Here is a 13719-nt window from a genome sequence, read left to right on the forward strand (position 1 = left end):
TAACAGTTTAATTTTAGGGCACCCAAATAAATTAGTTTTAGAGCATCCAAAGAAGTTATTTTTAGGGTACCTAAATGAGTTACTTTTAAGGTACCCAAAAAACTTTTAGGGCACCCAAAGAAGTTTCTTTTAGGGCACCCTAACAGATTATTTTTTTTATATCTGCACCCGAGCATATTATTTTAGGGTACCTAAGCAGGTTGGTTTTAGGGCACCCAAACAGTCACTTTTAGCCTGTGGAAAGCTGTGGCACCCAAGGTGTCCCGATGGTCCAGGCTGCTGATGTTAGGAAATTCCAGGAAACTGAAGCTCCCAGACCCAATCCTTGTCTGTCTGACTGGATGGGAGCCACTGCATGGAAAGGATCCAACCTTAAAGGATCAAACTCCCTGAATCTGCCTGAAATCCCCTTTTTCCTCCTCCTCTTTTTATGGATATATTGTGATCAAACTATCAAGGCTTCTCCAACAGCCAATTCCTTTTGCTGCATATTAAAACCAGGATTTTCTGGAAGAGAAACACGGGAGAAAAGGAGGCTCAGGGGGGACCTTGTGGCTCTGACAGAAGGGGAACAGGGACAGGACAAGGGGAAATGGCCTCAGGCTGGGCCAGGGCAGGCTCAGCTGGGACAGCAGCAGCAATTTCCCCATGGAAAGGGTGCTCAGGCCCTGGCAGGGGCTGCCCAGGGAGCTTTGCAGTGCCCATCCCTGCAGGTGTCCCCTGGAGGTGGCACTGAGTGCTCTGGGCTGGGGACAAGGTGGGGATTAGGCACAGCTTGGATTCATCTTGGGAAATTTTTTCTAGCCTAAATGATCCTGGAATTCTGTGGCATGGACTGGCAAAGGCTTCTGTGACCAAAGAGAGTTTGCCATTCTAAAAGGCTGCTCTGTGTTAGAAGCTCTACAAGGAGATGACAGAGAGAACAAGTGGTGGGATTCCACCAGAGGATTGAAACAACCACCTAAAGATGGTTCCAACAATGTTCTCTGCAAGGCTGCTTTCCAAAATTGACATTTACAGGACAGAGCTTTATCAAGTTTTTTTGATAAAAAACTTTTATCAGGGCCAGAGAGAAGTGGCAGCATATTCATGGCAATACCCTGAATAAAAAGGATTTCTTGTAGGAATGTCATATAGAAAGAATCTGTAACATGTAGGGATCAATGGGACACAATCCCCCAGATGTTTGTAGATCACATCTGGAGAGAAAAGCACAAAGCCTTCAATCACAGAGGTCAAGGTTTTTATAAGAAGGAAAAAAAAAGTTATTTTTTAATTAAGATGAACCAGACCTGTAAAAGGGCAACCTAAAAGAACAAGGAATTTATTCTGCAGAGAGACCAGAGCAGATGATCTGAGCCACCAGCAGGAAGATCTCAGCTGGATCTGGCTGTGCAGATAAAATCAGAAGTGCAGTGCAAAGACAAAAAAAGTCTTTGAGAGTCCCCACAGAGGCTCATACAGAACTTCCACTCCAAGCAGGAGCTGGTGAGGAGAACCCTTGGTGGGACTGGGTGATGGGAGAAGCACAAGAACTCGAGGGAGGAAAGAGGCAGGGAACACAAGTAGTCAGGAGACTTCAGAAAGTTGGCCACCATCAAAGCCAAGAACATTGATTCTGTAAAATTGTGTTGGTGGTGCAAATACAGCTTGACTGCCGTGGCCAAGGTGGCCAGCTGATTATTTCCTCACATGGATCATGTCCATACAACCTTCAATTCCTTGAGTTTGTTTCTAAAGTGCCTTGAAAGGATTCAGGTGCAACTTTTCTTGACTGACCAGCCTCGTTGTAGAAGTTTTGGCAGACCTCTAACCTAAAAAAAACCTCACATAAAATGCCCTTGTAGATCCCCAAGCTAAATATTATACAGGAGATTGCCTCTTCCTCCTGGTTGGCCCTCAGGAAAGGAAACCCATCCTTGGCCAGCTTCATTCATCACTTTGCTCCAGTCATTAGGGATCTCCAAATTCTGGCCATTCTTATCCCCTCTAATCCTTCCCTCCTCCTGCAAAAGCATCTTCCCACAGCACCACAGCATCTCTTGATGGTTCTGGAGACTTTTCTACCTAAAACATCTTGAGCACCAAACACACTTCATCCTCTTTAGTGAAACATTCCTCATCAATCTGCACCAAATTTTCAATTTCTGACTTATAGGCTTTGCTGGAACCCATCTGCCCTTGTGTTTCCACAACTGGGCCATGGAATTTTAAAAACCAACAGAATTCCCTCATATTCAGAACCACAGCAGCTCTTGTGGCTCCTGGTACTCTGAGCTGGGGAGCTCTTTCAGCAGTCCTGCCTACTCAAATAAAATATATTTTGTGCAAACTTTTGTATTCCAAATACACCAACCAGTGACTGTGCATTGCAAAATATCCATTAGGATAAGTAATAAAGCAATCAGCTGCTAACAAACAGCACAAAAAATTTAAAAAACGGCTATTTTTTTAAAAAGAGCTTTTCACAGTTCTCCACATGGCCAATCTTTCTCTCCTCTTATTTAAAAAATTGTTACAAGTACAATAATCATAATATGTAAGTTCCAGAAGTTTAGAAACAACCTTTCTTGAAGCTATAGTATACATATACATATATATACATGTATATCGATATATATATAAATATGTAAAATATTAAAATATATAATACCTAAAATAGAAAATAGAAAAATATAAAAAATATAAAAATATACAAAATGTAAGTATTTTAAAATATACTCTTGTATATTATTTCCATCCTTATGAAACATAAATTTTAAGGAATTTAGAGGAGCTAAGATTTTAGTTAGAGATAAGCCTTACTAGAGTTAATTAAAATAAATGAGTAAGCCTTGATGAAGTTAAGAGTTAGTAGTTGACTAATAATTGATTGCTTGTCAGCACAATGTTTAGTTACCTGGGTTTATAATGAAGAATATAGAAACTGCCAAATAGCTTTTAGGAACATAAGACAATTGTGGGCCCCCCCGGGAGTTCTACCAAGAGTTCATTTGTCATATTTGCATTGAAAAGGTTGAAGGGTCAGAAGGAGGAAGACTTCATTTACTTCCTCACTTTGGGACCCCTCCCCATGAAAGGGACACCGACCCATTTCAAGGAACAAACTGTGCATGCTGAATGGCTTTTGAAGTGATTAGCATAAATGATTAGGAATGGGATGTACCAAAATGATGGATATACATTTGTATTTTGGGTATTCAATACTTGTATGGATAAAAAGACTCTGTAATCACCTGGAAGCTGGAGTGTAGATTTGGGAGCGATCCCACACACAATAAACACACACTTTCTAACTTTAAACTGTTAGAGTTTTTGTCCATCACAGTTGGATACCGGTACTAGATCAATATCCATATTTTTTAATAAATCACTTACAGAGTTGGAAGCTAATTAGTTAAAAAAAACCCAACATGAATAAATGCCCTGATCATGTAATTTATGGTTGTATAATAGCGGGATAGAGAGGGATGTTTCACAAGGGCTGGGGAGGGAATGACTTTAAACTGAGGGAGGGCAGGGCTGGATGGGATATTGGGAATTAGCAAGCACGTGGGGCAGAATTTGGGAGCTGTGAGCCCAAGGGTCAGCAGCTGGGGAATTCCACCCTCCCAGCTGGTCCCTGTGGGCAGGGCAGGGAAAAGGGAAAAGGGAAAAGGGAAAAGGGAAAAGGGAAAAGGGAAAAGGGAAAAGGGAAAAGGGAAAAGGGAAGGGAAGGGAAGGGAAGGGAAGGGAAGGGAAGGGAAGGGAAGGGAAGGGAAGGGAAGGGAAGGGAAGGGAAGGGAAGGGAAGCTGGGAGATTCTGGGATGGAATTCCCAGAGCAGCTGTGGCTGCCCCTGGATCCCTGACAGTGCCCAAGGCCAGGTTGGACATTGGGGCTGGGAGCGGCTTGGGATGTTGGAAGATGTCCCTGCCGTGGCAGAGGGTGGAACTTGATCTCTAAAGCTCCCTTCCAACCCCAGTTACTCCGTAACTCCAGGCTGCAGAAGGAGCTGTGTGTGTACCTGGTTTGTCAGTGGCAGTGGCTGCTCGAGCTGCTCCGCGTAGGATAAGGCCGAGACCTGCTGGTCGCTGATGTTCTGCTGCCGCCGGTCACTGTACTGCTGATGCGAATGGGACATCTGTCCAGCCATCTGAAGGCCAGCAGCATGGAATGAAAACGATGGTGCAAGCCGAACAGATGAAGGTTTGCATGCTGAAGTCTCTCCTCCTGCAAAGACAAAGGTGAGGAGGGTTAAGCAAGGGGATGGGTTGAAAATCTTGCCCCGTGTTCAGGCTCTGCAGGTCATCAGCGCTCAGGGGTTGTCAACCACGGGAGATTCCATAGGGAGTGATCCCAGCATCATCCTCAGGGAAAGGTTCTCTGCAGGGCTGGACAGGGACTTCTCACCAGGACAGAGGGAATGGCCTTAAGCTGAGACAGGGCAGGGTTGGATGGGATTTTGGGAATCAGGAATCCTTCCCTGGGAGGGTGGGCAGCCCTTGGCACAGGGTGCCCAGAGCAGCTGTGGCTGGATCCCTGAAGTGTCCAAGGTCAGGCTGGAGCAGCCTGGTCTGGTGGAAGGTGTCCCTGACCATCCCACAACACAACAGTTGTGATGTTTCAGCTGGTAGCTTTTCATGCTTGTAGATCTTTTCCTCCCAAGTCCACCTGCAGCACCCAAATCTGTAATTTTAATTTTTTAGTTTAAAATTATTTTGAGATTTGCTGTTTATGACTAACAAAAAGGTCCCTGTTGACTTGGAGGTCCCACACCAAATGTGACCCACAGATCCAACAAGAACCTTCTCAACCCAGGAACACAAATGGCTCCACAGCAAATCTGACCATCAGAACTCCATCTTTAAAGGTCCCTTCCAAGCCAAACCATGCTGGATCTCTAACCCTGAGCATCTCTTTTCTCACATCTCCACCTGCGTGTCATAACTCAGAATTTGACAGGGGTTATTCCAAACACACAAATTCCACGTATGGATTCCACAAGAGCCAGAAAAACACACAAGTTCTGCCCTTCAGGGGTGCTCCCAGCAGCTTTCTGGACTGACTGTACCAAAGGAAAATCCAGTGTCCAGCCTCAGCAGCTCATCTTTGGATTGGGATAAGGTTTAGGGGTGATGATGGTGGGACTGGGATGATCCCAAAGGGCTCTTCCAACCCTGGTGATTCCCTGAATCCCTGATTCCCTGTTCTCTGTGTTTATGCCTCACTACAAAGCACAGCAAACAAAGAGCAACTGCAATCTGAAAGTAAAATTATCACTAAAGATTAAATTTAGAAGGAAGGTGTTAAACAGCCAAGCACCTGACCAGCAAAGGGAAATCCCCACTTCCTTTACAACCCAAACCTTGTAAGAAAATACAAGCACTAGAAAACAGTAGATGAGTAAAGCCAAGATTTGGCTTTCTTAAAAATAACTCTGTCAAAAGAAAGCTAAAGTATTAAAATTTATACTCAACACCTATCAGGGCAATAGAAGAACTGCATGGATGAAATCAAACACCATTTGACATTGATTGTATTAAAATATTAACCATTTAAAGTTAGCATTAGCACAGAAAATTACTTTTAACTCTTCTACAAAATGTCCATTAAAAACTGAGAATCAGAGTTAATCTTCCATCTCTACAACTTGGTGGATTTAGTGAACATTTCAAGATTCACAGAAGACTCCTGTAAGAATGGCTGAACATATGTAAGACATCATCCAATATCTCTACTTTTTGCTCTTTTAATTTCTGAGGTTCTGCTTAACCTGAAAAAAATCATAATCTCACTTAGCAACATCATGGTGACTGAAGTAAAAGTCAAAACAATATTTAAATCAGAGTGTCAAAAATACCACTAATTCTGAAGTGCAGAGCCAGTTACTTTCAAAGGTTTAAATCTTGCATTTTCTTACCTCAGGCCATAGGTTTCCAATAGAGAGATATCTGGCCAATTACATAACTTAATAAAAACAAATTTTATTAAAAAAATTCTGCCCTCCCATTTGTTCCTACAAAAAGCAGAAAGCTCAAATATATAAACCCAAAAACCCTGGCACCATGGAGTTCTCATTTACAGTTTGACTTCACAGGATCTTCTGACATTCCAAAAATCACAACAAGTCTGAGGATAAACTGAATAATGCACTACACACATTTAAAATAAAATAAAAAAGCAGAAGAGTTCAAAGTGTAATTATCCCACAAAACGACAGTTGTGATGTTTTGGTTCAGCTGGAAACTTTTCATGCTTGGAGACCTTTTCCTCCCAAGTCCACCTGCACCCAAATCCGTAATTTTGATATTTTGGTTAATTTTTTTTTTTTTTTTTTAAGATTTGCTGTTTATGACTACCAAAAAGATCCCTGCTGGCTTGGAGGACAGTCCCATACCAAATGTGACACCACAAATCCAAACTGTGTCCAACAAGAACCTTCTCAACCCAGGAACACCAACGGTTCCACAGCAAATCTCTGAAAAAAGGACAAAATTAGAGCCTGACCAGGCTGGTGACGTGAAGGATGACAAGGAGATGATGGGAATTGGCCACCTCATCCCCGTGTTCCCATCCCAAATGGAAAAGGGTTTGAGTCACCCCGGGAAGGGAAGGGAAGGGAAGGGAAGGGAAGGGAAGGGAAGGGAAGGGAAGGGAAGGGAAGGGAAGGGAAGGGAAGGGAAGGGAAGGGAAGGGAAGGGAAGGGAAGGGAAGGGAAGGGAAGGGAAGGGAAGGGAAGGGAAGGGAAGGGAAGGGAAGGGAAGGGAAGGGAAGGGAAGGGAAGGGAAGGGAAGGGAAGGGAAGGGAAGGGAAGGCCCTGGGGCTCACAGCCCTGGCCACCAGCACAACAAAGCCCTGCTCAGCCCTTGCCACATCCCAGGCTCTACTCCTGACCCCTGCAATGCTATCCCAGCACCGCTGATCCCAAAGGAACACTCCTAGAAACACTCGGTGACACAGCAGGAGAAAGGAGGGGAAAGAAGGACTGGTTAGAATAGAAATCTTGACCTCCTTTAGTTTTAGGTCGAGGAGTGGCTCCAGAAATAGGGACATTTGTGCACAGCCATTAACTGGGGCTCACACAGCCTCTGGTGGCTCTGAGATTGCTTTTTTGGCTCATCTGGAGAGCTCCAGACACTCAAAAAAAATCAGAGATCTGCTGACCACCAGGGCAGGACTAAAATCCACAGGCACTTGATCTCACAGGACAGAAATATCTGTGAACAAGGTGTAGTCCATCAACAGTTTTCCTTTTTAACCACTACGAGTTCGAGTGATCACACTTTGTAAAGCACCTTGGGAAGAAAATGAAGCAAAAATTCCCAAAACATATGCCAAGATCTCTAAGCATGAAGTACATTAAGGGAAAAAATTATGGATTTGGAGTGGGTAGCATTGTCTTACAAATAGGCCTTACCTAATGTTAGTTCAGGGGAGGCATAAAAATACCCACCTTGATTTGTATTTGCACTCAAAAGAGGCTCACAGAACTCTCTGAAAATAGACACACTGCAAAAATGGATTTCCTCATAAAGGAGAAGGTTTATTTCTTAAAGCATCATCTCAACACAGTGGAAGAAGTTCAAGAATATATTTATTTATTTGGTGAAGATGGAAAATATTTTTGTCATTCAAAATAGCTGTGTTTTAAATAGATTTTTTTTTTTTAACGGATGTTTTAGGGCCTCCCCATCCCTGGAAGGGTCCAAGGCCAGGTGGAACAGTGGAAGTTATCCCTGCCCATGGTAGGGGGTGGAACTGGATGATTTTAAGGTTCCTTTCAACCCAAACCATTCTGTGATTTTATGATTTTTCCAAGCAATAAAGAAATTATTAACTGCGGGTGTAAGAAATATTTGACATTGTGATTACTGAGCAGCCTACAAATGAACTACAACTGATGTGTAGTAATGGGAAAGTTTGTGGAAATTTTTGCATACATTTTTAAGAACTCAATGCAGATTCAATTTCCTACCTCATCCATTTGAGATCCCGTTATTCTCATTTTGACATCAGTCCACGTAACTCATTTAACTCAGTTAAACTTCCTCCCAAAAAAAAAGCATTTTTGGTGGTAAAACACATCCCTGGCCTTTCCTTTCAGCTACAGTGAGGCACAAAAATTCCCTGACTGATGGGGAAGAGCTGCAGGTGACGGAGTGATCCCAAGAGTGGAGCATCAATGCAGAAAAAATCAGTGGATTGTAGCCAAAGCCCAGCTGGCCACAGGACTGGGCATCCTCCAAAGGTCTCTCCCAGCCTCAAGGTTTCCATATTTCCGTGTCACAAAGTCAGCACAAAATGAGATTTCTCTCTGGATCAGGAGTTGTTAGAGTAGTTCCTCTCTTGGGTGGGACTGCAGCTGAAAATCCCAACAGGAATTCCAAGGTTTCTTTGCATTCCTGTCACCCAGCTCATTAAAGATCTACTTTGCTTCTCAAAGCATCTTTGTGACTCTCTTTGTCCCTCTGTCAAACCTCAGTGTTCTACTGAAGTGCATTCATAGTGAAATTTAAAAAAGGAGGCAAAGTCAGACAAAAACCATTAGAGCATTAAAAAGTGACATTTCCTTAATATGTCTTCCTACTTCTCATCTCACAATTAAAAATTAGCCCCCAAAAAGGTGACAGTTTGGACCCTGTGAGGGATGGAAATCTACCTTCAAGACTGACAGAAGCATCTCCCAAGTGCAGCAGCAGATCTTGGTTCCATGACATGATAAAGAGTTATCTTGCTGATAACAGAAGCTTTGAACAGCCTTAAAACACTTCCCTGCCTGCTGATGGTTGTGCAAGATGAAGCAGGTAAAAGCAGTGAAAGTCCCATCAGCATTTATTTCATACTTTTAAAAGTTTAAATGCAGGAATTCCCCATGTTTGGAAGCATCCAAGGCCATGCTGGACAGGGTTTGGAGCAACCTGGGATAGTGGGAGATTTCCTTGCCCATGGCAGGGGGTGGAATTAAGATGATCATGATCTCAGGATGAAGTGTGAAACTTCCTCTGCATAATTGATCTGCCATTCTCTTTGCCTCGCTAGAACTTTTCCTCCTTTTCTTCAACATTTTCCCTCCAAAGATCATTGCTTTGACCCAAAATGTTGTGAGCTTCTTTCTCTCCCTCCTATCCCACCTCCCTTTCCATGTTGTTCAGCCATGTGCAGGTGTTCCCTCTATTCCCTCCCAGGGCTATGCTGGCAGCTGAGTGAGAACCTGCCAGCAAACACCAGCAGAGAATAAAAGTGTGAAGTGTCTCGTTTGCCACAAAGGGTGTTCTGCTTCCCACACTCAGAGTTCAGCAGCCACACCACAGAGCAAGCACAGTTCTTACTGTGCAGGACAGGTTCAGACTTTAAATCTTTTCATTTCCACAGGTGAAGGCAAGTACTTCTTGTTGCTTTTTTCTGAGTTTAAATGAGTGATGTGAAAGCAGCCCAATATCCACTCTAAGTCTGTTAGCTGAGGAGTTGTACAACCCTCTTCCTTCACAGAAGATTTTTTTTTTTCTTTTTTTTGCAAAGTTAATAGTTTTGCAGATTTCAGATCAACTTTATTTTTCAAAATCTCTGCCTGGAAAAGCACTCAGCATCCTTGAACATTGTGACAGCTCAGCTATTGAAGAGTGTCTGGAAAAGGGAGCCAGATCCCTGCACTGGTCTAATACCCAACCAGCTCTGAGGTGTATCAGCACATCCTGAAACAGCCAGGGAGCAATCAGCAACAAGCACTTGTATCTGAGAACTCTCTGTTCAAATAAACCCACGCTGAAGACGAGTTAGACCTACCAGAGTTCTGCCTGAGCATCACAAATGTCAGCCCTGGGGGACTGCAGAGTTTAGAACAATCATCTTTCAGGCAATGAGCACACGCCAACCTGAACTCTGCGTGAACTCCTGCAGCCCTGCTCGGCCCATTGTCCCCACACACGGGTTTGGAGTGACTGCCTGAGAACGTGGGGGTCCAGGGACCTCACTCTGCCTGGTCTGGAGTGGGAAAAGCTGAGGGAACCCAGGGAAAAGCTGAGAGAACTCAGGGAACAAAGGGAAATTACCTGCGGCAGCTCCCGGAGAACAATCCCGTTATAAATATCTCACAGAGTTCCTCCTCTGGAGGAACTTTATTCTTGTGGGGGGAATTATTAAGAATGGCTGCTTCAGAAGTGATCCTACAATAACTATTCAGGCAACTTCCCTGTACAGAAATGCCAAACACTGCTTTCCCTCCCAGCAGAATGGAACCCTAAACTTAGAAACGACCCCGCTCCCCAACCCCATTCATGGGCCAACACACCCACGGGTTCCTCCTGCTCTCCCCCACTGGCCAGAGCTGCAGGAAGTGCTCAGGAGGTGACATCAAACTCCTGGGTGCCATCTCTTCCCAGCCTGGAAGAAAAGCAGGCCAAGAGCAAGTTCATGAACTGTTGTGCCACTGCTGAGCCTGTCTTGGCCAGCTCCTTCCCTGGATGAGCTGCAGCAGGAGGTGGACTTTGGGCAGGACTTGTGGTCTGTGGTTTTTGTGCAATCAGAGGACACCAGTTCCCTTTCCTGGAGAAAAACTGGAGCTCAGACCTGTCACAGGGAAACACTGTGGGAAATATTTTCAAATAAAAAAGGCCACTTGAAAAATCTGGTACCAGAAGGACTGAACGCTGCTGCTCATTGTAATTCTCCCACTACAAGAGAAAGAAGTTTCCAAAACTCATTTAATCCACTGGCAACACAGTATATAAATCTGTGTTTCATTAACTTATAAATATGACTTTGAGTACACTCCGGAGAATCTTAGAACTGAGAAAATGTTGTGAAAGTGAAACCACTTTTTTTTTTTCATAAATGAAGCCCAAGATTGCCAAAATTCTCAGCTAAGACCTACAGGAAACACAGGCACTGTGAACTTTCAAAGTCCAAATTAAGCTCTCTGAGACCTCTGCTTTTCATTGCTGCCCTGGAGAAGCACCTGCTTGAAAACACAGCTAAAAATCACCTGGAATTCCACAAGGAAACAGGGACACGCCTACAAAGGACTGAATGGACTAAAAATCCACTGAAATGAAGAGAACTGTACCCAAAAATTAGGAAAGGCCAGAATCCTTCCCCAGCTTTAATTCTGTGCCTCCATGTCAATAAGTTATGATTCTGTTTAGCTCCATGAATGCCCTGTTTGTTTTAGGGGGCAGAATGGAAGCAGTTCTTGCTGAATAGGTGGCCATACAATAGATCTTTTTATTTTCATTGTGTTTAACATAATATCCCTTGCCACTCTTCAGACTGTGCTCCAAATGAAATTATTCCTGGCTGCTTATATATTCTATAGAGCGGTCATTGTTTTTGCATCCTCGGAATTCACAAACAATCATTTCCTTCTGTAGAATTCTGGATTTTCTCCTGTTCTGCAGAAAAACAGCCAGACATGGCTTTCATAATTTAGATTTCTGCACATTCAGGACTTTGCAAAGACAAGGGACACATCCTAGCAGGTAAATCTCTGTTCTACAGAGCTCCACAGAGGAGCAGCTGTACAGGTTAGGTTAAAAAATCTCCTTTTTGACGTCCTGCCCTCGTGTGATCCTCCAAGAGAGGAGGATATCCCAGGATTTAGGGAGGAAATGACTTTACACACACCAACAGAGCTCCTAGTGAAGGTTTTCCCCTTTTCTAACAAGTTCTTCCCAAGTTTTCCTGCCACACTGGAACTCTGTCCAGCTCCTCAGGAACATTGGTCAAACTCAAGGACTTTGGCTGCTGATTCACCCCAGCGTGTATTTATTTATTTAATGACAAACAAGTGAGTGAAACAATATCTCAGCAGTCAATACTTTATTACCAAATTGTTAATAACCTGTATTTCAAAAAGAGAACTAAAAACTTTAAAACTGACAAATAAAAATTACCCAAATCTTTGTTTTCCAGAGGTCACTGATGCTGTGAATATGTGCCAAGGTTGAGGTTCTGAAGTTTTTTGTCTCCCTCTACAAATTCATGTGCAATTTATGATTTCATGCAATTATTCTAAGGTTTATCACTTTTCCAATTGAATGAAAAGCCTGCCATTAAAAGGAGGGAATATCAAGGAGAGAGGGAAATGGAGATAAACTTTTTTTATGATCATGGTGAAAGTTCAAAGACTCACAGAAACAATAATGTTGGAAAATACCTCCAAGATCATCAAGTCCAACCTTTGGCTGAACAAGCACAGCAGCTCTTAAAGCAGAAATAAAGACTGAAGTGTGAATATTATTCCAAACACAGGTTTCCAATCATTACTTAACTCCAACTACCTCTGCATCTTTAATCCTCCTGAAAGACCCACACCTGCCCCTCAGTTCCGAGTGAAAAGTCACAAATGCAAACAAAAAATTCTGTCAAATTCAGTTAATAAGGAGAAAAATATTTTATAAACCACGGTAATCTCCTAATACAGCAGAAATTTACTGACACAAAGTTTAAATTGGCATTATTTTATCCCTTAAGCACGCTATAAAAGAACCTCTAAACTTAATTTTCAGAAGGCTTCAAGGAAACTTCAAGTACACACAATTCTGATTAAAACAAGTTTTTGGTTCTAGAAATCACTACGTTTCTCTGTGAAAATATTTGCTTTATCCAAGAGAAACTAAATTCCCCTCTTTTGAACCTGAAGTTTTCGGAAGGATTTAGAAAACAGTCAAAAAATTAAAATTCCACCATGGTAAAAATCAGATTTAACCAAAAATCTGCTGGTGACAGGAATTCCCACCATTATTAGCAAATGCCAGGTGGTATCAAACCGCAGATACATAGTGATACTTATGAGAAAGAGAAGAGGGGGGAAAAAAAGGGGAAAGCAGCATGGAATGTAGCTGGATTGACTCAGTTAAACAATTTGTTACCCTTACAGTCAGTTTCAGTGAGTTGGAAGGAGAGAATGTGAGCAGTTATGGAAGAAAATACAGGAATTGGACACTGAGGAAGACAGAGGGAGGGAGTGGGGAGCAGGACTGGAGAAGGTAAAGTGATCCATGACTGAACAGGAGAAAAAGCTGCTGGGAAAGCAGGGAAAGGAAAAAAGGACAGATACAGATGAAGATTTAAGCAGCAGAATAGATTTTTAAGCTCCGATTCCCCAATATTCTTAGACAGGAATGATATTTAGGACAGAAAAAACACAGGACTCCACTTAGAGCTGAGGACTTGATTTTTGGTGTGGAGGTTTTGTTTTTTTTTGGTGGGGTGGGCTGTGAACACACCATTTTTGAAAGGTGAGTGTGTGTGTGTGTTCCAGAAACAGATTGTTGTAAAGAGATTCAGATGCTGATCTCGGACAGCGAGAAGGGGCGAGGCGAGCGCATCAGCGCTCTGAGGGCAGCCGGCTACTTTGGGGTGCTTTATTTAGGAAATAAACTAAAAATCGGGGGGATGCTGGGGGCGCCAGCATCGGACGGAGCGGCTGGGGCCGCCGCGAGGGCGGCTCCATCAGCGCTCTGAGGGCAGCCGGCTACTTTGGGGCATTTTATTTAGGAAATAAACTAAAAATCGGGGGGATGCTGGGGGCGCCAGCATCGGACGGAGCGGCTGGGGCCGCCGCGAGGGCGGCGCGCACGGCGCAGGCGCGCGCGTGAGGGGGAAGCCGATCCCGGCGCTCCCCTCAGCGCATCCCCGGCTGCCGCAGCGCGCCCCAGCAACAGCGCCTCATTAGCATAGCCCACCCCGCGCCGCGCCGCGCCATTGGCTGGCGGCGCCGCGGCGGGGCCCAATGGCGGCG

General features: G+C 43.8%; 1 protein-coding gene across 3 annotated transcripts in view; it reads right to left on the reverse strand.

The window, feature by feature from the left end:
* Positions 1-13719, reverse strand: part of DYRK1A (dual specificity tyrosine phosphorylation regulated kinase 1A) — a 77859-nt gene that overhangs the window by 20027 nt on the left and 44113 nt on the right. For all 3 annotated transcript variants that reach the window (XM_021527461.2, XM_021527460.3, XM_077781701.1), the window contains one exon: positions 4006-4211. In XM_021527461.2, the coding sequence (XP_021383136.1) occupies positions 4006-4211 (206 nt within the window). The remainder of the gene's footprint in view (positions 1-4005; positions 4212-13719) is intronic.

Source organism: Lonchura striata, chromosome 2 (assembly GCF_046129695.1).
Source record: "Lonchura striata isolate bLonStr1 chromosome 2, bLonStr1.mat, whole genome shotgun sequence".
Taxonomy (NCBI): domain Eukaryota; kingdom Metazoa; phylum Chordata; class Aves; order Passeriformes; family Estrildidae; genus Lonchura; species Lonchura striata.